The sequence below is a fragment of the Megalobrama amblycephala genome, linkage group LG5 (assembly GCF_018812025.1).
Source record: "Megalobrama amblycephala isolate DHTTF-2021 linkage group LG5, ASM1881202v1, whole genome shotgun sequence".
Lineage (NCBI taxonomy): Eukaryota > Metazoa > Chordata > Actinopteri > Cypriniformes > Xenocyprididae > Megalobrama > Megalobrama amblycephala.
In genome coordinates this window covers 24,498,817-24,526,702 of record NC_063048.1, presented here as the reverse complement: position 1 = coordinate 24,526,702, position 27,886 = coordinate 24,498,817, and the positions used below count along the sequence as shown (strand labels likewise).

Genomic DNA, 27,886 nt, shown 5'->3' with positions numbered 1-27,886 from the left:
CTTTCTTCTGTTAACGGTGCGTGTATACATTCCTGTGACAGGATGATGTTGGGTGTGGGGGAATAGGAAAGTAACATTTTCAAATGTATAGTTAACCCAATTTTTCTGAAATCGTCTGACCCATTTGAGAGGTATGTGCTGGTCCGTCACAAAAATAAACCGCAAACCCCAAAACTGCTGTGTGGTCTGTCAGAAATCTCCCTCATCTGCAGATCGGAGCCAAAGAAAGCAGTCAAGAGAGAAAGTGAGAGCAGGTCAGGAATAAAGACCTATAGAATGCACAGCAGCATGGCAGCACAACACAAACACACAGAATGGAAATGGGATCTGGCTCTCTGCCTGTACAAACTTTAAGCACCGTTCACCTTTTCATCCCATCTGAAATGTTTAGGTTTCCTTCAGGCATGTTTGATTGTGTCTTCGCTTGATTCAAGTTCATCAGTGTAGAGAGTTCTGACGTTGTTGCATTGCTCAACGGAAACACCATATTTAAACTACAATGTAGCAAATATTACAGGTTGGCTTTTTTTTTAATGCTACAGTCAAAGAGTTACTTTGTTTTTAGCTTACAAGTAACTAGTTTCTAGTGTCTACAAGTGACTTTGGATATAATTAGTAATATAATTTACACATTGGTGTATTCAAATCAGCTGAATTTTTAAGAACATGCAATACATTTGAAAAATCAGTGGTTATTTTTGCAAGGCATAAAAACAAAAATCAACGAACATAAGATGTATCTTTTTTGTTCATCCCATCACATATGCAGAATGACACAGATTAGGCATGATACCCTGAATTTTGGACACTTTGAAAAGGCTTGTAATTTCATAAAGCCAAAGAGCATATTTTGATGGCTTAATGGTCAGAATTGTGAAATGGGAAAATTGTTTTGCATGTTGTAACATGGAAGGAAATGCAACCTCATTCAGGCACACTGTAAAAAGGGTGTGTAGATGTAGCTGTTTTATTGTAGCTTTGCTGAACTTTGTTGTTTTCAAGCCATAATTTCACAACTCTAAATCACAGGATGTGTCTCAGCTGTGCGTGTGATTTACAGACTTAAGATGATCTGGAGAGATTAATAAACTTGTTCTCCTAAGTTAAAAAAACATTCTCGTGTTCTTTTGTCCTTTAGGGTGTCAAAAGAAAGTAAAAGCTGAAGCCTGCTGTTGAACCACAGGTCCAAGACTAATGAAACCTGGAAAAGTATGGGCCATAAATTTTAGAATAGCACGCGGGACCGAATGTTCCCAGTCTATGCATGAGCATGTGCAGGCTGGGGTGTAAACATGCAATAAGTGCAATACTGGAGTATTTACACTGTAAGATTGTAACTGCCTTATGACATCACTCACTTTGCTCTTATGCACTTAGATGTGTTTTTTTCCCAACAGTGTGAACAGCACAACCACATGAAATCGAATCTTTTCACCACTTCCATATGTGGCATAAAATCATATACAGGTCTGATGTTTTGCAGTCTGAACAGGCATATCAAAATGAATGCGAATTTCACGTCACTCACAATTCAGCACTGATGGGAGTCAGTCAAAAGATTTTACATACCGGTAGTTCTTTGGTCAATCGGTGAGCATAGAAGACAGCAGCAAAGTTAGTCAGTGGAAGGATGGTAAGCTGTTATACTCATGGCCAGTGTTGGGGAAAGTTACTTTTAAAAGTAATGCTTTATAATATTGTGTTTCTCCCTAAAAAAAATAACTAATTGCATTACTTGCACTACCATTCAAAATATTGGAAACATTACTATTTTAAATGTTTTCGAAAGAAGTCTCTTCTACTCATCAAGCCTGCATTTATTTGATCAAAAATAGAGAAAAAACAGTAATATTGTAACATTTTATTACAATTTAAAATAATGGTTTTCTATTATAATATACTTTAAAATATAATTTATGTCTGTGATGCAAAGCTGAATTTTCAGCATCATTAAATCCAGTCTTCAGTGTCACATGATACAAATGTGCTGCTTAATATTTTTTTTCAGGATTCTTTGATAAATAAATAAAAAGTTAAAAAAGACCAGCATTTATTTAAATTAAATCTTTTCTAACAATATACACTACTGTTCTTTTCTTTTCTTTTCTTTTTTTTCAGCAAGGATTTGTTAAATTGATAAAAAGTGATAGTAAAGATATATATTGTTAGAAAATATTTCGATTTTGAATAAATGCTGTTCTTTTTGACTATTTATTCATCAATGAATCCTAAAAAAAGTATCACAGTTTCCAAAAAATATTAAGTAACAGAACTGTTTCCAACTTTTATCAAATCAGCACATTAGAATGATTTCTGAAGGATCATGTGACACAAAAGGCTGGAGTAATGGGTGATGAAAATTCAGCTTTGCATTACAGAAAAAAAAATATTTTAAAGTATATTAACATAGAAATCCATTCTTTTAAACTGTAATAATATTTCACAATATTACTGTTTTTTCTGTATTTTTGATCAAATAAATGCAGGCTTGATGAGCATAAGAGACTTCTTTCAAAAGCATTAAAAATAGTAATGTTTCCAAACTTTCGAATGGTAGTGTAGTTACTTTTTATGAAAAATAATGTGTTACATTACTTTTTCTCACCTGGGCTGGGCTTGCTTGTTTGTTTGTTTTTTCTAATAACAACAAAAAAAGTTCTATTTTGGCAAATGTTAAGGCCCTTTCAACCAAAAGTGAAATGAATAAGCCTCAGGCTGAAGGAAATGCATATTTATACCTGTACGGTAGAGGGCAATCCTTTCAGATGTGCTGCAATTCTGGATTAAAGAAGAATAGGATACAGTAATACTAAGGATACTAAATCTAATCTAAAGTAATTTTTGCTTATTAGTATGGTTGAATTAGATCATTGAAGGTCAGCAGCAAAGACACTGGTTAATAATGTGAGATTAAATACATAAAGTATATTTGTTTAATTTAATATAGTTTATTACAAGTTTGTGTAAAATTCATTGAACTTATTTTGAGGAATACTGAATGTTTTCATGCAAGTGAGATGAGAAAATGCATGTTCACCTTTAGTCTAGAACTACAATAACCATCATGTTCACACAGCGCACACAACACCTCTGTACTTTATTTCTCTCAACATGGGGACAGGAGCGCTGTCAGTCAATAAATGTGTAAAAGTAACTTGCGTTACTTATTTGAAAAAGTAACAGATATTTTGTTGTCTGGACGATTAATCAAAGTAATCGACACCAAAGTTCAGAACCTCTAACTGACGTAATCATTATTTTGGGCTACTGTGCTGATGCATTGTGACACACAAACACTCATACGGACAGCTTGCGCATCACGTGAAGAAAAATTTCTTCTCATCCTTGTCTGCGACTTCCTTTATTGTCTGTGCTCAAATTCACTAGCTTCCCGCAGCACATCACCTTAGAAGTGCATGCAAAAGTGCTGACTTCAGTGGCCTGCCTATTTACTTCCATATGACAGTGTGCTGCCTATCGTCTCTGTTAATGTTCTTTTGTGCTTGCGGGCCAGTTCAGTACTGTGACCAGTTCACACTCAAACCTGATGTCCACATTTAAAAACAATGTGAACAGCCACAAAAAGAAATCCGATCTGAGCAAAAAGTCTGTAGCCAAAATGACTGCTTATTATAGTATATGCAGTCAATCTTTCAGAGAAGCAGATGCAAATCTATGCCACGTTTATTTAAAATAAATTTAAGTCTAGTTAGTATTAGCCCAGAGGCTGAGATTCTCCTAAAGTTCATGTGGAAAGCTACACTTGAGGATTTTTTTTGTTTTGTTTTTTGTTTCATGCTCAAATTTTTTTTTCCTGAAAGAAATTGGGTTTGTTGCCAAAACTTCTCATGAGAACTGCTGTACAGTAAAGCCTTGCTGACCATGAAAGCCAAGAGGTTTTATAGGAAGGAAGATAGAGAGTGTGCCACAAAACGGGTACAGAAATGTGTTTTCTGTAGAGACAAATTAGTGTTTTGCCAAAGTTGTGGTTTTCTCTAAAAAAATGAATTTACATGAACGACAAAACCACTAAAAATAGTGAAGCGCTCTGCCTTCTTCCAGAGGAGGATTGAGCTCCAGGCAAAATCATGAGTTTTATAAAACATTGAACCTGTATATTCATGTAGCTGCAAATTACCGTAAGTCTCTCTTTTGTGTATTTTATATGGACACAAACACATTAACATTCTTGCATTCTCTCTTTATTTCCTTCACATATGCTACTGGTTAGCACACTAGGCCTGTCAAAGACTCGCTGCCAACTGGCTGTTACATGTTTCACAGGTTTTTGAGCCAGCTGTGTATATGTGTGTGAAACCGAGAAAGTGGGGCATGTTTTAGCCAGAGAGAGCGATGATTGTAAGACCTTTATTGAAACAGCCTGAACATTTCTGTCAGTGTGATTTAGCATAACTGAAAAGGTTCCTGTGTGTTTGTTTGAGAATGACAAAACATGGATTTGCTAATATTAGCGTAGCAGGCCAATGTGTTTTAATGTATATTTGAGTATTTTAAATTGGATTTGCATTCACTTATGTTCATTTTTTTTGTGTTTAAGGTCATGGATGAAACAAATACTCAGATTGCTTGGCCTTCCAAACTGAAGATTGGAGCAAAGTCCAAAAAAGGTATACACACACACACACACACACACACACACACACACACAGACGGTAGTTATGGGAAAAGTTGTTGCGCTAGTCACACGCCATAAACCTACAATCTGTTTACAAGCAGCCGCGTCTCACAGAGAATGTGGTTATTTTCACTTGATATTCTGCTGTCATGTTTTGTGTTGTTTGTGTCATTTGTAGCCTGTCCTTTGGTTGTGTGTTGGAATATCTTACAGCTTTTAAAAGCTTGGTCACCCAAAGATGAAAACTCTGTCATCATTTATTCAGCTTCATTCCTTTCCAAGACTCTCTTTCCTTTGTGGAAAATAGATATTTTGACAAATGCCTCAGTTTTTCATTGAATTTCATTTAGAGATGCACTGATTGCAATTTTCTTGGCTGATTCCGATTTCCGATTTTTTGTTAGTGAGATCGGCCGATACCGATTTTTGCCGATTCCGATTTTCTTTCTAAGAACTATAATTGACAACATATACAAACAAAAATCTACTTTTCTTCAATGCAGAGTTTTATTTTCATTAAAAAAAAACAAGTAAAAGTCAGTAATAAAATATAAACAGCTCAAATAAATGCAATAGAATAAAGAGAGCTATGAAACTAAGTTTTTTGGGTTAACTGGGTTTCTATACAGGTAAGAAATACTACAGAAATTAAAGTAATCAAATGTAAAATGACACATTCAGTATTATTTTACATTGGTTACATTAATTTCTGTAGTCTTTATTGTAAATATTAATACAGATCAATTCTTACCATTAAAGTTATAAAACGTATTTAGTCAAGAGTTGAAACTGATTTTCTTTGTCTTTTGTTCTTTGATTAACATGACAGACAGCAGCAGGAATATTGGACTGCTGTCCCTTTAAGAGTTTATGAACGGCGTTCAACGGACCCAATACTGTTATACACGACATGGGTTCACTTAGCTATTTAACGATTCAAAACTTACAGTGTTTATCTGTGTACTCGCCAAGATTGCCTGTGCCGCTGGTTTTGACATACTTGTGTGTGCATTTGACAGTTTGAACGCAGGAAGGCGATTATTTTGGTACTTGTGAGTCTGTTTGACTTCTATCTCTGTTTGAGACTGAGCGTGGCTTGTTCGCTTCAGTGGAGCGCGCGCTTTCGGTGTGAGCGCGAAACCTGCGGGAATGACTAAAATTATGCGCAGTAGGCACTATTTAACCGGAGCGAATGAGGCGAGTGAGAGAGAGGAGGCGCCCGCGCGGGTGTGTGTCACTTCACCGTGACAGAGAAGAGAGCGGGAACGCGCATTTGACGTTATTGCCTGTGCCGCTGGTAACAAAAAAGATCGGCTCGGCTGTTTCTGGACCCATTTCTGGGTTCTCAAAAAGAAGTAGGCTAATCATAGTTGGGTAAACTTCTATAGAGGTAAATGGGAGACGACAGCAAATATAATTTTTGTATTCCCATTTGCTCCGATAGCAAATGAAAAAATCATGATAGAGTTTCCACGACTTTCCAAAAGAGGGAAAAATATGAAGAGATTGATTACAACAGTCAGCAGAGAGAAATATGTGAAATTTGCCATCAGTTGTTTTAGAAACAGACATGCAGCAGCGTTTATTTGTTTTTTGTCATTTACTTCTATGGTAATATAACACAAAGTATAGGGTTCTAAATGTATATTAATTAAAAAAAAAAAAAAAATTATAAAACATTTTTAGCAGAGATTAGGTGTAGCAAGTTCTCAATTTTTTTGTGTGGCAACAGTTCAGACCAAAATGTTGGCTTTAAAAAACCATAGAACATAATCAGGCCCTTAAGGATTTTCCTAAATGATTCATGTGAGAGGATCTGGCAACACTAGGCAAAACCAAATCTAGTGTGGGTGAAGAGTGACATGGAGCTGGATGGATTAGGTCTCTCAAAAGAAGTTAGTGTTCTTTGCTACCTTGAATGTTTAAAAGACAGAGGCCATTTTGCTGTAATTCTCGTAAGTCTTATTTAAAAGATGATAGGCTCTTAATTTGTGCTTTTCCATATAACTGATGATATACAAATGTACTTTTGGAGCTAATATTTCATGAAGCTGTTTTTGTGCTTATCTGTCTGTCTGCCTGTGTGCACGTTTGTGCACATTTTTGTATATGTGGCTTTCTTTCTTTCTGGATGTGCCCAAGATCTCTCTTTTTCTCCATCTCTGCACATTCTTCTGTATTTCTGTAAAGTCCCCTGTTGTAAATAATGGTCACTGTTAGGGTTAACGGTTAGACTCGCATGCTATATTTTACTTTGCCAGGTCTCAAACTCTTTTCTCATTTTCTCTCTCTGTTTTCCTTCTTATATTTTTCAGCCTCTGTAACAGATGTTATCAATCTGAGAGATGTCTGTTCCACTCTGTCCTGAGTCAGTAAAGCACTTTTAAATGAGACTGTCGGACAAAACAAAATCACTTTTAACTGGAGTGTAGAGAGACCAGACACTTAGGTTGACAACAGAAGTAAATGACTCGATTGAAGCCATGCCCAGCCACTATGTCTTTGTGTGTATGTACTGTATGTCTGTGTATTAATATATACACTAACATTTAGAAGTTTAGGCTCAATAAGATTCTTTTGAACTTACTATTTATCAAAGGAAAAATATCATGGTTCAAATATCATATCATGATCATGGTTTAAACAAAAGTTTCTTGAGCAACAAATCAGCATAGAATGATTTCTGAAAATTCAGTTTCCCATCACAGGAGTAAATAACGTGTTTTTATACATATACACCTTTATATTGAGCACTTAAAATGAAAGACAGACATTGGTGTTGATATAATAACACTGTATATGCATGCATGAACTATTAAATTCTTCACAGACATGCATAGACATTCTCCATTCATAACACATGCCACACATGCAACCCCACACAAACACACACATGCTGGAGTTGATGACTACCACATGGCAGGAAGAGGATAGTGTTGTGGGCTGGACAAGGAGACCCCTACTGGTGTTACTATAATACCTCCCCCAATAACAGTGTAATTTATATATGTGTGTGTGTGTAAGACAGTGATCCTTCCTGTTTCATTCACCCCCTCTGCTCTTCTAGGCCCAAATCCTGAAGTTTGTGGGAGTGTCTTAGGGGGAGTGAGTAAGTCGGAGAATGTGTGTAGAGAAAAACAGAATTCTAAGAAGTTACGCTACAGGAGCTATTTTTAGAGCAGCAGTAAATAAGCTATATATTTCTCATGATGTATGTTGGGGTGTCTGTGTGGAAAACTGAAAGAGAAAAGTGTTAACTCTTGAGACCACTGGTTTGAAACCACATTTATTAATGGATGACTTTCTTTTCTTTTCCTGTACTCATCTGCTCTCTTCCTCTCCTCCTCACAGATCCACATATTAAGGTCAGCGGAAAGAGGGAAGATGTGAGAGACGCCAAAGAGAAAATAATGTCTGTTCTTGACACAAAGGTAACAGCTAAGTATATGTTTGTCATGGTAACTGCAGGAAAAATACAAAAACCCATTTCTATATCAGTATTTTTTTTTCTTATTTTCTAGTGTAAGGATGTTAATATACTGTATAAACATATTTAAAAGCTAAATTGCATAATATATTCAAAGAGAATATTTATCTTTCTTACCCCTTTGAGAAATATTTTTTCTTGTTTTTTTTAAGCATAAATTTTGTTTTCTACCGTTTTAGTTCATTACCAAGACTGCATTTATTTGTTTAAAAATACAGTAAAACAGTAATATTTTGTAATGTTACCATTTTAAATAATGTTTTTATATCTAAATAAATTATTTTAAAGGTGCCCAAGAATGCTTTTTCACAAGATGTAATATAAGTCTAAGGTGTCCCCTGAATGTGTCTGTGAAGTTTCAGCTCAAAATACCCCATAGATTTTTTTAAATTAATTTTTTTAACTGCCTATTTTGGGGCATCATTAACTATGCACTGATTTTTTCAGCGCGTCGCCCCTTTAATTCGCGTGCTCCCTGCCACACGAGCTCTCGATTATATTACAGCACATTTACAAAGTTCACACAGCTAATATAACCCTCAAATGGATCTTTACAAGATGTTCGTCATGCATGCTGTATGCATGCTTCAAATTATGTGAGTAAGGTATTTATTTTGATGTTTATATTTGATTCTCTATGAGTTTGAGGCTGTGCTCCGTGGCTAACGGCTAATGCTACACTGTTGGAGAGATTTATAAAGAATGAAGTTGTGTTTATGAATTATACAGACTGCAAGTGTTTAAAAATGAAAATAGTGACGGCTCTTGTCTCCGTGAATACAGTAAGAAACGAAGGTAACTTTAACCTCATTTAACAGTACATTAGCAACATGCTAACGAAACATTTAGATAGACAATTTACAAATATCACTAAAAATATCATGCTATCATTGATCATGTCAGTTATTATTGCTCCATCTGCCATTTTCGCTGTTGTTCTTGCTTGCTTACCTAGTATGTTGATTCACCTGTGCAGATCCAGACGTTACTGGCTGCCCTTGTCTAATGCCTTTCATAATGTTGGGAACATGGGCTGGCATATGCAAATATTGGGGGGCGTACACCCCGACTGTTACGTAACGGTGTTATGTTGAGATCCGCGTGTTTTCCGGAAGTCTTTTAAACAAATGAGATTTACATAAGAAAGAGAAAGCAATGGAGTTTGAAACTCAGTGTATGTCTTTTCCATGTACTGAACTCTTGTTATTCAGCTCTGCCAAGGTAAATTCAAATTTTGAATCTAGGGCACCTTTAAAATGTAATTTATTACATTAGTAGTAGTTTTTTGTAGTTTTTCATGTTGATTAGTCTCCCCAGGTGTATCTTGTTTCTTCATTACCTTGTTAAGCTTGTTTGCCCCTGTGTATTTATAGACCTTGTGTTTCACTTGTTACTTTCCCTGTGTCTCAATCAGCTCCCTAGGTCGTGAATCATTATATCATGAAAATGAATGTGGCTAACTCCCTGATCAGTGCCCTGACTACTGAGCTAGAGAGCTGATTGAGACACGTAATGGTAGCTCCTGGTTCTGTTATCCTCATGGTTTTGTTCCTTTGTTCCTTGAGTTCTCTGTTATCTGTTCAGTGTTTTACTTTATTAAAAAACCCTGCATTTAGATCTGCGCCTCAGCCTGCTTTCTCCAGCTCATTACATAAATGATTTTAATTCAGCTATGAAAGGTTTCCATGAATGCTGTTTTGTGACCTTTGACACCTACAGAGTAATCGTGTGACCCTAAAGATGGACGTATCACACACAGAACACTCACATGTTATTGGGAAAGGAGGGAATAACATCAAACGTGTTATGGAAGAGACGGGCTGTCACATACACTTCCCTGACTCCAACAGGCACAGCCAGGGGGAAAAGAGCAACCAGGTACAGACACACACAAATACAACAGACCCAACCAAGACCAGCAACTAGCAATACATTGTTTTTCATAACCATTTTCAGGATGTCCATTTTTATTTTAGTAAATGTTCACCCTAAAATGATAATTCTGTCATGTACTGGTGCTTGTGTTCTTTCAAACCTACTAGCAGAGGGATAATTACTTACATTTTGGTGTTTTCCACACAAAAATATTAAATGGAGGGTGAATACATGATGACAGAGTTTTTGTGTTTTTGCATGAAATATCCCTGCTATGGGAATATGTTTAGTTCTTTGTGCTAATTTAGAAAACACACAGCAAAGCTCTTCCATCCAGCCAACCTTCACTATCCAGCAGTGGCTGAACTCTAGCTGAATCATTTTATTGGCTGAGAGACATGAGGCAGTTTGTATTGGCTGGAGGATGATAACGGTTTGGAGTATGATGGATCTGATTGGCTGTTGGACAGCTCTCAGGTTTAAATAGACTGCTGAGTGGCCTGACGAGGCGTGCAGACAGTTTGGAATGTTAGTAGCGTATACACGACCACGCATGCACAAACATTGACTTCAGAGCCAAACCAGATGGACTCTCTGAACTGGGCTGAAGCACCTGGTTCCAAAACGGGATTAATTCTCACAGGCCTTGATTAAACGTGTGGTCGTCGGGATGAAATGATGGAAATAAAAAAAAAGCTAGCAGGACCTTTAATTAGGGTTTTTAGTCTGGCGCACTGCCACACACATACTCCCATTTAATGTTTTGATGGGTAATAAATCAGGTTTCTGGATGTGACACTGTGTTATTTAAGATTAACAAAAAAATTCTTACTGGATGAGAGAAAGGAATAAACAGCTGCACATATTACGAAGAAAGATCATGAAGAACAATCGTTTCTTTGTCCCCTTTTTCTTTTTCTGTCAGGTGTCGATAGCGGGGCAGCTGACTGGTGTAGAGGCAGCACGAGTTAAAATACGGGTGAGACTTTTTTTTTTTTTGTGCTTTATGAGCTTGCTTTCTTCTTTTCCTTGTCATTGTGTGCAGGACAGGGGTTTTAAAACTTTTTGATGGCAAGGAACCTCATATATGGTGATCCCCTTGCGAAGAACCATCCATTTAGGCAGCTATATAAAGGCCCATTTACAATGTAGCAAGGATTACATTAAAAAAATTGTGATTGCACTAAATCCTAAGTGCAGTGTAATCTGTAAAATATTTACTTGTAAGTATTCACAATTTGAGTGTATATCTTTTTACCCATTATTAGATGTATAAACTTGAAGAGAAACCCTTTTACGTTAATTTAAATTTATTTTAAGCACCTAAAACAGGAGTTTTGCAGATGATTTTGCCTTAAAACCCATATTTTCTCAAATATCAATACATTACTACATCGATATATTAAGCTACTTAATAACTTAACACAATAACCTGGACAGCCCTGTTTTTCCTTTTTAATTTTCTGTTGGCCCCCCCTAACGCCTCCTTGTGGTCCAGTTTGAATGGCCAATCATAGATTAGGGGCTTTATGTGCTGCACCCTAGTGGTTAAAAATGTCATAATTTCTTGTTCTGTGTTGTCTTCAAGTCATCTGTTGTTTTCTACTCAAAAGCATTCTTCTTCCCCATCCTCTCTGTAGGAGCTGTTGCCGTTGATGCTGATGTTTGAATGCAGTGGGGTGGTGCAGCATGTGGACTGTAGCTCTTCTGTAGTTCAGCATATCTCCCACACTTGCAATGTCTCCATCTCCTTCAAACCACCCTCCCGTCTCTATGGCAACACCGCCATCGTCCGTGGCAACCAGAACAATGCCAGTGGCGTTAAGGTGAGGCATGAAGTGATAGACATGAATGAATGCTGCTACTGAAAGAGATGGGGACTGTTTTTATTATTGTTATTTTATAATTTTATTTAATCTCTTTTATTATAATTAATTTAATATTATATATTATAATGCTTGTATTAAGCAATGAACTATTTATGATTACATATGTGTATTTATATATACATAATAAATATACACAGTACAGGCATATATTATGTAAATACATTTTTTTTTGGATGCGATCAATCGCGATTAATCATTTGACAGCACTAATAAATAAATAAATATATATATGTTGTATGTTTCACCCTTGTATGTATATGTATATATACAGGTGCTGGTCATATAATTAGAATATCACCAAAAAGTTGATTTATTTCACTAATTCCATTCAAAAAGTAAAACTTGTATATTATATTCATTCATTACACACAGACTGATATATTTCAAATGTTATTGTAACTGAATGTTGTATTATAACTGACAACTAAGGAAAATCCCAAATTCAGAATCTCAGAAAATTAGAATATTACTTAAGACCAATACAAAGAAAGGACTTTTAGAAATCTTGGCCAACTGAAAAGTATGAACATGAAAAGTATGAGCATGTACAGCACTCAATACTTAGTTGGGGCTCCTTTTGCCTGAATTACTGCAGCAATGCGGCGTGGCATGGAGTCGATCAGTCTGTGGCACTGCTCAGGTGTTATGAGAGCTCAGGTTGCTCTGATAGTGACCTTCAGCTCTTCTGCATTATTGGGTCTGGCATATTGCATCTTCCTCTTCACAATACCCCATAGATTTTATATATTGTTAAGGTCAGGCTAGTTTGCTGGCCAATTAAGAACAGGGATACCATGGTCCTTAAACCAGGTACTGGTAGCTTTGGCACTGTGTGCAGGTGCCAAGTCCTGTTGGAAAATGAAATCTGCATCTCCATAAAGTTGGTCAGCAGCAGGAAACATGAAGTGCTCTAAAACTTCCTGGTATACGGCTACATTGACCTTGGACCTCAGAAAACACAGTGGATCAACACCAGCAGATGACATGGCACCCCAAACCATCACTGACTGTGGAAACTTTACACTGGACCTCAAGCAACGTGGATTGTGTGCCTCTCCTCTCTTCCACCAGACTCTGGGACCCTGATTTCCAAAGGAAATGCAAAATTTACTTTCATCAGAGAACATAACTTTGGACCACTCAGCAGCAGTCCAGTCCTTTTTGTCTTTAGACGCTTCTGACGCTGTCTGTTGTTCAAGAGTGGCTTGACACAAGGAATGCGACAGCTGAAACCCATGTCTTGCATACGTCTGTGCGTAGTGGTTCTTGAAGCACTGACTCCAGCTGCAGTCCACTCTTTGTGAATCTCCCCCACATTTTTGAATGGGTTTTGTTTCACAATCCTCTCCAGGGTGCGGTTATCCCTATTGCTTGTACACTTTTTTTCTACCACATCTTTTCCTTCCCTTCGCCTCTCTATTAATGTGCTTGGACACAGAGCTCTGTGAACAGACAGCCTCTTTTGTAATGACCTTTTGTGTCTTTGTGTCTAAAACCATTTTGATTGAACTAAAATAAAAGGTAAAGACATGGTAAAAAGACAGTTTTGACATGATGATCTTCCTACACCAAATAATAAAATTGTAAAATCTGAATTTCTTAGTCAAAGTCAACCCTTAAATGCACGTAGTGGACCCAAAAACAATCAAAACCTCCTACTGAAGTGGCGTTCATTAGCAGATATGAAATGAGCAGAGCTCTTAAGTAGAAGAAGGAATGAAACTAGGTCATTTCATGAAATGGAGAGATTTAGTTTTCGAGTAGAGCTGCCAGAAATGAAACTGAAAACAGCAGCCTCCACCACATAATATAAGACATTACAAGTGATGGGCGACGGGTTTATTAGTGTGTGTGTGTGTGTAAGCTCAGATGCTGGCATCCCTGTGTGTGTTTGTGCAACTTCAGATCTATATCAAGTGTGTGCTAACATATTTGTGTGTTTCAGCGTGGTACGGCTTTGTTATTGGAGCACCTCGCTGGGACTTTGGCCGGCTCAGTGCTGGTCAGCACACAACTGGACATCGCACCCCAGCACCACCACTTCCTTTTGGGCCGAAACGGAGCCAATGTCAAGCACATTAACCAGTGCACTGGAGCCCATATACACTTCCCCGAGCTCAACACACACACCAGCCGCTCTGCTGTCTACATACAGGGCAGCATTGATGCCGTATGTGCGGCTAGACAGCAGCTTATGGTATGGCAACAGTTTATCTGCCTTTTTTCTATTTTGTCTTATGCTCTTTAGTTTAATATCTCTCTATATTTGTGGCCAATCTGAAAAACAGAACAAATGTTATGTTGAAAGAGATGACATCGAAAGAGATGTTTGGATGAGAATCACTATAAGTACTGGCAGATGATGAGACTCATACCAGGCTGGCTGAAGACCTTGAGGCTTTAGCAACGTGCCCAACCAGAGGGATTTCAAGCCTCTTGCCAGATTTATTCTTCTCTGCTTTTTTATTTTCATAACAGGAAATACAGATTTAGCCTTGCTGCCATTTCAGACTACAGTCTAATGTTAGAGGTCCCATAATAGACATGTGCAAAACTACATTTTCAAAATAAATTAGTCGGTAGATTGCCTGAAGGACTAATCATCTAATCAGCAATGTTATTTTAGTATTATTTATATACTATTATATTATTTATTAATATTTTGAATTAGCTTTTATTTTTATACTTTCAGTTTTAGAAATGTTATGAGCTTGTCATTTTTATTTTTATTTTTTTAATATTTCTGTTTAGCTTAAATTTATTTTAATTTATTATTTTTAGTACTTCAACTTGACCTTATTTTATTTCAGTTATTTGACAAGGCAACAGTTTTTCCATTTAAGTTTTTCATCTATATCTATGTTTTATTTTATTTCAGCTTCTTTTAAATGAACAAAAAATGATTTGTAATGGTTATAGTTGCAGTTTTATGTAACAATAGCAGCACTGGTAATCCGTTTTAAAGGAATAGTCTGCTTTCAAAACTTAAGCTTTTTTTAAAAAGTAATTCCACTTGTCTCTTTTGGTTATAGTGAGGTATTTATAATAGAAGTGAATGGGGCCCATCATAAATGTTAATATGCACTGTTTCAATAACACAAGACGTGAACAACATGAACATTACCATGATTTTACTGTGATAAAATCCCTTACTAACCATTTCTGAGTAAAGTTATATCCACTTTTACAATTTTGTTGCCATGATAACATAAGGGCCCAGTTTCACAGACAGGGCTTAGCCTAAGCCAGGATTAAGCCTTAGTTCAGTTAGGATATTTAAGTAGCTTTTATAAAAGTACACTAGATAAAAACATTGCTGGTGTGCATCATGAGACAAAGCAATGACGCTGACATATTTTTAATATACATCAGTACAAGCTGCTTTCAGTTAAAACAGCTCAAACATGCATTTTGGTCTAGGACTAGCTAAAGCCTTGTCTGTGAAACTGGGGAATAGTCTCTGAAATGACCTCAATCAAGTTTACAGCTCAGATAATACAGAGCAGTTTATGTGATTTTAAGTTATAATATAAGCTTCACACTTCTGCTTTTAAATAAAAATAAATAACTAAATAAATCACCCCCTTCACTTCTATTGTATAAGGAAGAGGATTAGGGCCAAGCAATAATAAAAAAATAAAACCATCTTGAGATTAAAGTTGTTAAATTTTGAGAAAAAACTCATTAAATTTCGAGATAAAATGTTGAGAATAAAGTCATTAAATTATGAGAAAAAAGTCGTTAAATTATGAGAACAAATTCGTTAAATTACGAGAAAAATGTCGTTAAATTTCGAGAAAAAAGTCGAGATAAAATGTTGAGAATAAAGTCATTAAATTATGAGAAAAAAGTCGTTAAATAATTTAACAACTTTTTTCTCGTAATTTAATGACTTTATTCTCATAATTTAATGAGTTTATTCTCAACATTTTATCTCGACTTTTTCTCGCAATTTAATGACTTTATTCTCATAATTTAATGACTTTATTCTCAACATTTTATCTCAACTTTTTTCTTGAAATTTAACGAGTTTTTTCTCGTAATTTAATGAGTTTATTCTCAACATTTTATTTCGGCTTTTTTCTTGAAATTTAACGAGTTTTTTCTCATAATTTAACAACTTTAATCTCGAGATGTTTTATTTTTTTATTATTGCTTGGCCCTAATCCTCTTCCGTAATTTTGTAAGTGCCTAACCGTAACCTTGATTTTTGCTTTTTTTAAATATTGAAAAAATATGTGGTAAAAAATAATAAATATAAGCATTATATTAAATATAATAATTATAAGTAAATAAATAAAAAAATTGAGTTTAACCCATACATTCCTTTAAGGAAACCCATTATATTTTTTTAGGTTCATAAGGTAAAAGTTTTGATTTGAATTGATTTGTATGTGTGATTGAATGCATGTGTATTTTAGGGGTGTCTTCCGTTGGTGCTGCTGTTTGACATTAAAGAGGAGACGGAGGTGGCATCTCAGGTCATCACTACACTTATGGAGCAGCTAGACGTCTTCATCAGTATTAAACCCAAACCGAAACAACCCAGCAAGGTAAAAAAAGCCCAGCTCTTTTGTGTATATGTGGTACATTTAGCCTCTGTCACTGACTATACATTTTCCTTACAGTCTGTGATAGTGAAGAGTGTGGAAAGGAATGCTGGGAGTATGTATGAGGTACGCAGGATCCTGTTGGGGCTGGAGTCCAGCAGTGTGCCCTCTTCTATCAACCATGTCTCTGTTAATGGACATGCTCCTGCCTCCCCTCCCCTGATTGGCTCCATTGGACTGGACACCCTAGCTTCAGCTGAGCTGAGGCTAAGAACTCTGGGTAATGTAGTTATTGTGTGTGTATATACAGTGGGTACGGAAAGTATTCAGACCCCCTTAAATTTTTCACTCTTTGTTATATTGCAGCCATTTGCTAAAATCATTTAAGTTCAATTTTTTCCTCATTAATGTACACACAGCACCCCATATTGACAGAAAAACACAGAATTGTTGACATTTTTGCAGATTTATTAAAAAAGAAAAACTGAAATATCACATGGTCCTAAGTATTCAGACCCTTTGCTGTGACACTCATATATTTAACTCAGGTGCTGTCCATTTCTTCTGATCATCCTTGAGATGGTTCTACACTTTCATTTGAGTCCAGCTGTGTTTGATTATACTGATTCGGACTTGATTAGGAAAGCCACACACCTGTCTATATAAGACCTTACAGCTCACAGTGCATGTCAGAGCAAATGAGAATCATGAGAAGAGCCTTGGTGAGAGAGGTAAAGAAGAACCCAAAGATCACTGTGGCTGAGCTCCAGAGATGCAGTCGGGAGATGGGAGAAAGTTGTAGAAAGTCAACCATCACTGCAGCCCTCCACCAGTCGGGGCTTTATGGCAGAGTGGCCCGACGGAAGCCTCTCCTCAGTGCAAGACACATGAAAGCCCGCATGGAGTTTGCTAAAAAACACCTGAAGGACTCCAAGATGATGAGAAATAAGATTCTCTGGTCTGATGAGACCAAGATAGAACTTTTTGGCCTTAATTCTAAGCGGTATGTGTGGAGAAAACCAGGCACTGCTCATCACCTGTCCAATACAGTCCCAACAGTGAAGCATGGTGGTGGCAGCATCATGCTGTGGGGGTGTTTTTCAGGACGACTGGTTGCAATCGAGGGAAAGATGAATGCGGCCAAGTACAGGGATATCCTGGACGAAAACCTTCTCCAGAGTGCTCAGGACCTCAGACTGGGCCGAAGGTTTACCTTCCAACAAGACAATGACCCTAAGCACACAGCTAAAATAACGAAGGAGTGGCTTCACAACAACTCCGTGACTGTTCTTGAATGGCCCAGCCAGAGCCCTGACTTAAACCCAATTGAGCATCTCTGGAGAGACCTAAAAATGGCTGTCCACCAACGTTTACCATCCAACCTGACAGAACTGGAGAGGATCTGCAAGGAGGAATGACAGAGGATCCCCAAATCCAGGTGTGAAAAACTTGTTGCATCTTTCCCAAAAAGACTCATGGCTGTATAAGATCAAAAGGGTGCTTGTACTAAATACTGAGCAAAGGGTCTGAATACTTAGGAACATGTGATATTTCAGTTTTTCTTTTTTAATAAATCTGCAAAAATGTCAACAATTCTGTGTTTTTCTGTCAATATGGGGTGCTGTGTGTACATTAATGAGGAAAAAAATTAACTTAAATGATTTTAGCAAATGGCTGCAATATAACAAAGAGTGAAAAATTTAAGGGGGTCTGAATACTTTCCGTACCCACTGTGTGTATATATATATATATATATATATATATATATATATATATATATATATATATATATATATATATATATATATATATATATATAGTAGTGTAGCCAAGTATGGTGTCCCATACTCAGAATTTGTGCTCTGCATTTCACCCATCCAAGTGCACACACACAGCAGTGAGTATTGAACACACACCCGGAGCAGTGGGCAGCCTTTTTTTTGCTGTGGCGTTTGGGGTTAGGTGCCTTTCTCTAGTGCTCCTCAGTTTTAAATAATGATAGTGGAAGAAAGCGCTGTTCACTAGGTCACAACTGCCCCTATATATGATGACTTAACCACAGTGTAAGGTACATTTATGAAATAAAAGAAATTCATTTGAATGTGTATTCTAAGCAAGGCCTGTTTGTATCAATACAACATACACAGTCCTGCTTTAGCTCTGCAGTCACTATAATTACTACTGTCTGTGTTCGCAGATTACAACTCATGCTGCCAAACAGCTCCATAATTAGCTATAGCTGTGTGTATGTGTGTATTTGCATTTGCCTGTGTTCCGTATTCACTCACACACTATTTGTGTGACTTAAAACGGCCCCTTCTGTTGTCCTCAAGACTTAGTTGTGCATGTTTGCAGTACAGTTACGTTTAGGATCAGTAAGATAATAGTAATTAAAGGTTAACAGTCATGCTGGTAACAATAGCTTTGTTTCAAAACCTTAAAAGCTGTCTACCTAGATAACTTTTACAACATGGTAGGTTGCCTTGTAAGATATCTCTTTTTGACCAAATCAAGGCAGTATCACATGTGTAATTTATGGATAAGACAATGATCATTTTTGTTGTAATAATGTATTCTGGCAAAGACTACACAAATCAAATGGGTTGTGGGAAATATTGAAAATAATACAATAAAATTATATTGTTTTTTTTAAGAATATAATTTATTTATAATAAATAAAGGATATTTTGTTTTATTTTTTATTTATAATTTAAAATGTACTATTTCACACAACATTTGTGTTTTTTGTGCTCGTTAAGAGTATCAAATTATTAGCTTAGCATCATGCTAATGTTTGAAGATTGTTTATAAAATCAGTAATAAAAATCATGCTTGTTTTTCAGGCAGGTCCAACTAGTATGCTAATGAGCTATTGTTGTCTCTTGTAATTGTTTGTGCTGTCCCTCATTTGATAGTTGCATTGTAGCTAAATAAATAATAATAAAAAATCTAAATGTATATACGTTATGCACTATACTTATGCACTATACACTATACTATGCTAATACTTTTGATATTTACATGGCACTCTCTCTTCTGTCTGTTTCTTCAGCTGGTATTCTAAGGTCTGTCAGCCCCATTCCTAATGGTTCCCCAAACCCAAACTGTGTTCTTAATGGACACGGCTTGAGCATTCAGAAAGGAGCAGTGAAGAACACGCAACACATTCACACATCTGCTCACACACATTCACATGCTCCTGGTCACACTGCTTCACTCTGGGCCAGTGCGCTTAGTTCAGCAGCTAACACGTCAGGTGAGTGCATGCTCTTGTACATCTTTTGTACATCATTTTTTATGTTTATTATATAACCCTCTCTCTCTGTCCCTGGCTCAGGGTTTTCCACAGAGCTGATGTTGCAGTCAGTGTCTCAGACGACTCTCAGTGGTCTTCTGCTCTCTGGGGTCCAGAGTCAAGCACACACTCACACACCTTCCCCTCCACCTGGACTTCCACCAATACACAAACCAGCCAATGCAGAACATCTCAACGGACATGTGAGGAACTTCTCTTTATCAAAGTTACTACTTTGTTTTTGACTCGGTATGCTCCCTGTGTATGTTTATGCTGGATGCTGTATATGTTGCAGCTCGCAAATTCTGTGTACAGCCGAATCTCCTCTGTGTCACTAAACCCCGCCCACAGTGACACAGCCCAGGAAGTCATTGGACACTCCCAATCTGAATCCATTTCTAATAAATCTACAGATGAAGGTATCTACAGATCTCTCTGCCTGTCTATCTACCTATCTGTCTGAATGCCTGTCTGTCTATCTATCCAACTATCTATCTAGCATTTTTTGCACCCTTGGTTCACTGTGTACAGTATTGATTCATTATAATATTCATTATCTGTGTGTGTGTGTGTGTACTGTATGTTTATATCAGGCTCAGATACGTTTGTTGAAGTGGGCATGCCCAGAAGCCCATCTCACTCAGCCAATGGGAGTGAGCTGAAGCAAATGCTGGCCTCTTGCACAGTGTCGTCAGGGAAACTTCTGCAGAGAACCAAGAACTCACTACTTCAGTATGTTCAGTCATAAAATGACCTTATATTATTATAATGTCATTTCTGTGTAACATCATATAAAAGTTTATTTAACAAGGTTACGCTGCAGCTATGAAGTGCCGCTTAAATTTTGTTTGTGTGTGTGCAGTGTTGAGTGCGTGTTGGCCGATTCTGATTGTGAGAATTCAATGGCTGATAAAAGAGCACCAGGAAGTGAGAGAGCTGCAGAAAGAAGACTTGGACCGCATATGCAGGTTTATATACACACATACACACACACACTGTACTCGTATACAAGTGTACACAATCTAAACATATTTACACGGAACTTGTGTTTGAATGACTTTCAGGCTTTTGACTATGAGAAAAAGAAGCTACTGGCCACCAAAGGTAAGCAAAGACTAACATCTAAATGTGAAAATGTACATAAATAACATCTGAATATGAGATCGCTGGTTAGGTTGATGTTAAACAGTTGTGCTGTTTTGTACAGCCATGTTGAAGAAGCCGGTTGTGACAGAGATTCGGACTCCCACAAATACCTGGAGCGGATTGGGCTTCTCTAAATCAATGCCAGCGGAGAGCATGAAAGAGTTGCGCAGGGCACACCATGTGCCTTATAAACCCAGCATGAGCACAACTTATGAGGTACAAACTCACTGGTGCACAGTCACATGCAATTCAGCTTAAATGAAGCCACATCTAAAGGTTTTGATAAAGATCTCTTTAGTTTCTCAGGGTTTTCAAAGTTGCTTTTTTGTGTTTTCCAGGACTCTCATCTCTCTGTGTCACACTCTGGTAGCCAGGAAGGTTTGGGTAATGACACAAAATCCGATAATTGGGGGGATTTGAATGGGAATGTTAACATCAATGGAACGGACTGTCAGGAAATTCTGAATTTTCCCCTGCTGTCAGCAGCCCAAAGAGAATCAAGAACAAATCTTGTAAGACTAAAGATTTTGTACTCATTGAACTTTCTTCTAAACTTGAAGCAACCTACTCACTGGTTCTGTCCTTCTCCTCATCTTTGTGTTTGGGTCAGTAGGTGAGCAGTATCTCAGCAGCAGTAATTATATGGACAGTATCTCCATGTCTGGCAGTAATGGCTGCTCTCTCAGCTCCTCTCTCAAAGGAACAGATCTCCCGGAGCTCTTCAGCAAACTTGGTCTCGGCAAATATACAGACATCTTCCAGCAGCAGGAGGTAATTTATTAACATTTGAATGATGATTTCAGTTTAGCATAAAAGGAATTACCAGTGTGCAGTGCACTGCAATGCAAAAAACAGATGTGTTTTGATATTTATATTAAAATATTTTAGTTAAAATATATATTTAAATGTAAATTATATTTATTTAGTGAAACAGTGAGAAAAACATGCTTTGATTATTTTTACTTCCTCCATTAAACATTTTTAATCTAATTAGCAAAACTTCATACTTTATTTCCAGTTCTCCTTGCAAGAGCAATAATAATGAACAAATGTGAATTAGTGGATATTCGTTTCTGCCTTTTGTAAATGTACTTTTATATGTGCATGTCTGTGTGTTGTTGTCTGATAGATTGATCTGCAAACATTTGTTACACTAACGGATCCAGATCTGAAGGAACTGGGAATCTCAACATTTGGTGCTCGCAGGAAAATGTTACTGGCGATCTCAGGTCTGTCAAATTTGTGTTTGTGTCTAAGCTACAGATCAACAGATAAACCAAAATAAAGGATGTGGAAAGAATAGGATGACAAAACAGACTTTTTTACCACAGTAACCTGAGAAAAAAATGTATTTGCTGAATAAATTTACATTTTCTCTATTTGATAATGTGTAATCTGTTTGTATTATATATATATAGACTTAGCAAAAAATGAAACGTCCTCTCACTTTCAGCTGCTTTTATTTCCAGCAAACTTCTTAACGTGTAAATATTCATTTAAACATAAAAAGATTCAACAACTGAGACATAAACTGAAAAAATTCAAAATTTAATGGACAGAAATGAAATAATGAGTCCCTAACAAAAGTAGCAGTCAGTATCTAGTGTGGTCACCTTTACGGTGCATCTTATCCTCATGGACTGCAGCAGATTTGCCAGTTCTTTCTTTGAGATGTTACTCCACTCTTCCACCAAGTCATTTGCAAGTTCTCAAATATGTCTAGGGGCACATGGTTTGACACTGCAAGGACGATCAGCTGTCCTTCCTGTCTCCCTGTAGCTCTGTCTCTCACCGTGTCCTAACTAGACGCTATGCGATAAGATTTCAGTGACAAGCAATTTTGTCTGCCCCTGTTTTATACAGTCTGTTGTCTGCCCACACCAGATGAGACTTGTCTACGAGGCTGTGATCAGAAATGAAAATGAAATACATAATCAATCAATCAATTCATAAATATTTCACCATTTAAACATTATTAAAAATACATGCAGTGTGACTGAAACAATCTGTCATAGAATAGACTTGTTCACATTGAGTTTCACAGTTTATTTCTTTTAATTTATTTTCAAGGAGGTGAATTATCCATTGTCGCTTTCAGTATGGCTATAAAGGTAAAAGGTTTAACATAATAATAATCACAGGTACTGTTTATGTGCTTTGTCACATTTTGTATGATGTTGTTCCAGCCGTGACATCGCATCGTTATTTAAACCCTTTCCAATAAAGATCTGTAAAGCTTATCCAGATTTTACCAAATTATCTTTAAAAAGGAACTAATATGCAAAATTCACTTTTATAAGGTGTTTGAACACAGTTGTGTGTAAACAATCAGCCAATAATGATAAAAATCCACCCACTCCTTTTTTATAATCTCCATAAATCATAAACAGTCTCTCCAAACGAGTGGTTCCAGATTTCCCACTCCTCTTGCCCTATTAGCTTAGATCCTACCCTGAATGAGCTGAACACAGTCCGCCATGTTTATCTCATTGACAGAGCATTTAACAACAGCATTCATGTAAGAAATGTATTCTTATTAAAGCTACTAAAGTTATTCAGTCAAAAGCAGTAAGTGATTTTCTGTTTTTCTTTTATTGGTTGATTCAAATGAACAGCTTATACAGCAGTAGGTACTATATATTACACTGCTGTCACTTTAAAGGATTAGTTCACCTTCAAATGAAAATTAGCCCAAGCTTTACTCACCCTCAAGTCATCCTAGATGTATATGACTTTCTCCTTTCTGATGAACAAAATCAGAGATATTTTAATAAATATCCTGACACATCCAAGCTTTTTAATGGCAGTGAACAGGGTCACGAGTATGAGCTGAAGAAAGTGCTTCCATCCACATCCATCCATCATAAACGTATATTCCACACAACTCCGGGGGTTAATAAAGGCCTTCTGAAGAGAAGCTAGGATGGCTTGAGGGTGAGTAAAGCTTGGGGTAATTTTCATTTGAAAGTGAATCCTTTAATACACTGATCTAATATACACATGCGATTTCTTTCCCTGTTGTTTACGTTCACAGACTGTTTTGTGAACTTTGTGTGTATTTGACAGTTTAAGTTCAATAGGACGTGTAAGAGAAATCAGATGTGTGTGCTCAGAAAACCCTATATCAGAAGTTTAAACTGCTCTGGAATTAAAACTCACGCAAATAATTAAAGTTGCTACAGAGGATGTTTTGTTTTATACATTTTTGCAATATTACTTGAAACTGTCTTTACTAACTGATAAAAGACTATTTATTAGGTGCACTGAAAGGAATAATATCAAAATACATCATCTGTGCACGAGGTAGGGCCTTAAAAACATCAGCCAATCGTTTGTGTGATCATCGCATAAATGATTGGCCCTCTGGCTTGTCAATCACTGCCATTACGTTCCTTGTGAGAGATGTGTGCGCTCCAGTAACTTTCCACAGGCGCCACATGCAATGTTTTTGTCAGGAATAACAACTGCAGATTATGAGTTACCTGCGGTGAGTCCGACATAATGAATCCACTAACACGACACAGCGAATGCCGGTGGTAAACACTCGTGTTCCAATACTCGTGCACGAGTTTTGGGAGGCGTTCCCTCGAAACGAGCTGTGAAGGAGGGGGGTTTTTCTTAAGCATGCGCTCATTTCAAAAACTCACTAACAGTCTTTGGTTTCTCAGTCGTCGAAAACATCTTCTATAGCACCTTTAACTTTCATGATAATTAACTTTCAACTGCAATGTCACGTGAGCTTAGCCGCGACAGAGATGATAATCAAAACCAGACAGATTTTGTTAGTTTTTGCAGAGTATCCGAGGTACGAGTTGTACAGGCTCCACCCTCTTCTGGAAGGTAGGGTAGGGATCAGCAGCTCATTTGCATTTAAAGATATATGCACTAAAACAGACAGTTTTCCCTTCAACTCAAAAATGGACATTTACAACATGGTATAATAAATGAGATGTGGGATATTTTGAGCTGAAACTTCACAGACCCATACTGGGGACTCCTGAGACTTATATTACATCTTTTTTTAAAGATGCCTAATGCTTATGTAGAGTTTAACTTGCAAAGCTCCATTTGAGTTAGGATGCTGCTTTAAAGTACAGCTGCCTATGTAGTAGGAGAAGCAGCTTATTAGATTTAGGAATGAAGCTCTTGAAGGATTACTGATCATTTTTGAATTTCTCCTCAGAGCTGAATAAGAGCAGGAGGAAGCTTTTTGACTCGCCCAACATTCGCTCTTCCTTCCTAGAAGGCGGGGCCAGTGGTCGTCTGTCGCGCCAATTCCACTCTGACATGGCGAGTGTCAGTGGTCGCTGGTGATCTCTTACCTGTAGGATTCTGGACCACAAACCACTTCATACTGGACTCTGATTGATATAGAAAGCCAAAAAGTGATGCAGATTCTTTTAGATCTAAAAAATGTGGTGGGGATGTTATTAAGGTTGCTTTTTGTCTGTGCCAAAAAAATAAATTAAGGGAATATATTCAATATTGTTAAGAGAATGTGCCCTTAATATGATCTTGCATTTACTCTGGGAGAACAGGCAAAGCACAGAGTTTAAAACTAACCATACTGTCAGCAAGAGCGCTTCGGTATTGGTGTCTAGCACTTTAATCTTGTAAACTCTGCTGTTTTTGCAACTCGTCTGTCTTTTGTAATGTTGGACTGTCCAGTGTTAAAGCCAAATGTGTGCACTTAATTTGCAGGTAATTCCAGATCACACACAAAGATCATCTGCTTGTAATCACAACCAGCTGATGCTTATGTTGTTTACCAGACTGTGTACTAGACTTCATGTTCAGTGTTTAATTACTCATTGGTCATTGTGGTGGTATTGTATTGTAATACATTTTTTTTTATATAGTTTGTTTTCATATTTTATGTTAATCTTTTTAAAAGGCATTATCAGTTTACTTTTTTATTTTTACATTGTTTATTGTTTAGTCTGATTCATCAGAACGCCGCACAGTCATCTCAAACAGATGTCAGTCATTCTTTTGGTGTAAATGAAGTCTTTGGTTTTCTGAAGAATAGTAGGATGTTATAAAATTCCCGTGATTTGTTTAGGAAAATCTGTTTAATCATTATTTACATAAACTTGTAGCACAAACATCAAATTTAAGCTGCATTAGTACTTTTCATGTCTAAGCCATTTGATGTTTGCATGTATAGCGGAATTAGTTTCCTTTGTATGTGCAAACATGTTATGTATCTGGCAGGTGTTTTGTCATGGTTTGTGTGTATAAATGTATATGTGTGTGTACTTGTCCTTAAAGCCATAAATGAAACTCAAGGGCTACCTTTGGTAAATTGGATTATTCAAAACCTTGACCAGATATTACTTTTTTTTTTTTTTTTTTTTTTTTTTTTTTTAAGTTTTTGATTTTTGTTCTGTTCTTTTCCAGCCAGATTGTGTATATCAGTAGAATTATTCACAGTAAAATCAGTGTTAGCAGATTTTTTTTTTAATTTGTTTACATTTGCATAAGGTTTGTAGTACATTCATGGTACAGCCTACAAAGAAGAATGTATAATGCATGGAAAGAGCTTTTTGAAATAGAGCTTTTTGAAGTCATCTGTTGTTAAATACTTCATAAGAAACCATACTAATCTGTTTTTATATGCTTTTGTTTTATGAAAGGAAAATAATGACGTCTCTAAAATATTGCACAAAACACTTGTGGTACTCATGTATTATTGCTCAGAGATAATATTAAGTGCTTGATTTTAGGTCCAAAGTGAAAATCTCATAACATTCATGTGCAAAATATGGACTAGAGATTAAATTTCTCACTATAGTGGAACCAGTGTATATGGTTAGTGAGCAGGGTTTGTGATCAAGGTTCATTATTATTATTATTATTTTTATTTTTTTTTGCATTTGACAAATGTGTTCATTCAGTTATTTTCCACTTGTCACCTGAAATAACTGTTTTAACAGTGTCATTCATTTTTTTTTAATATTATTTCTTCTGAGGGAACAACTGTGTTCTGTTTTTTGGTTATGCTACCTTCCTCCTGGACTGTTTTCATTTTCTTTTGGAAGTGACACTGGCATTTGCATCATGTGTAAGTCTTTGACAAAGGGAACAATGTTCATGATTTTGCTTTGTGAAAATGTTCTATAAATTCAAATCGGTGTCTCCTAAAATGGACAGAAGCCATTTGCTGTCTGTGATTCTGAGTGTTGCCAGAGTATTTCTCTCTGAAAGTAACAGGAAAAATGGGGATTTAAAACAAAAGCAAAAGAACAAAAAATATTTGAAATGTTCTTTTTGGTTTTGTTCTAGAAAATAAAAGAATGTTTGCAAGCAAAATCAAGTTTACTTTATTATTTATTATAAATCTATAGTAGTTAAAGGGATAGTTCACCCAAAAATGAAAATTGTCATTTACTCACCCTCAGGTAGTTCCAAACCCCATTGACTACTATCGTATTTATTTTTCCTACTATGGCAGTAAATGGGTGGTGAGATCTGTTTGGTTACTGACATATCTTCCTTTGTGTTCAGCAGAACAAAGAAATTCACACAGGTTTGGAACTACCTGAGGGTAAGTAAATGATGACAGAATTTTAATTTTTAATTGGGTGAACTATCCCTTTAAATAGGTGTAAAGCTATGCAATTTCTTTAGGTATGCAATCAAATGAAAGGGAGAGAGAGAGAGAGAGAGAGAGAGAAAGCCATTGTCTGTTGATTGCAAATGAAATGAGAGTAGCTGGCCAAGTTGAGACCCTAAGAACACATTTAGGGTTGATGACCATAGCAATCTACAGTGGCACTTAAAATCGAAAAAATCACGATCTGCTTCACACATCAGAAAGGACACCCACTTCTCTTTTGAAAGTAGTAGCAAAGGCACGGCTAATCATGTGTAATTGTATGCTGTGTTTTGCATATTAATGTGCATCTGCCTGTAAATAGGAAAAACTGCAGGACCCGTGTGTGAGGAAGAGACCAGGAAGGGTGAAGCTTGATGTGAAAGACTTTGACAATAAAACGCTGAGTAAAT

General features: G+C 36.6%; 1 protein-coding gene across 1 annotated transcript in view; it reads left to right on the top strand.

Annotated features, from left to right (window-relative positions):
• Positions 1–27,190, top strand: part of bicc1a (BicC family RNA binding protein 1a) — a 40,940-nt gene extending 13,750 nt beyond the window's left edge. The window contains 20 exon segments of the mRNA XM_048191440.1: positions 4,559–4,628; positions 7,988–8,067; positions 9,843–10,001; positions 10,924–10,977; positions 11,639–11,824; positions 13,833–14,084; positions 16,309–16,440; positions 16,516–16,717; positions 19,490–19,693; positions 19,775–19,935; positions 20,028–20,151; positions 20,326–20,464; positions 20,595–20,700; positions 20,797–20,836; positions 20,940–21,094; positions 21,217–21,318; positions 21,321–21,390; positions 21,492–21,649; positions 22,008–22,107; positions 25,062–27,190. Of these exon segments, the coding sequence (XP_048047397.1) occupies positions 4,559–4,628; positions 7,988–8,067; positions 9,843–10,001; positions 10,924–10,977; positions 11,639–11,824; positions 13,833–14,084; positions 16,309–16,440; positions 16,516–16,717; positions 19,490–19,693; positions 19,775–19,935; positions 20,028–20,151; positions 20,326–20,464; positions 20,595–20,700; positions 20,797–20,836; positions 20,940–21,094; positions 21,217–21,318; positions 21,321–21,390; positions 21,492–21,649; positions 22,008–22,107; positions 25,062–25,192 (2,625 nt within the window). The 3' untranslated portion in view covers positions 25,193–27,190.
• The last annotated feature ends 696 nt before the right edge of the window (positions 27,191–27,886 follow it).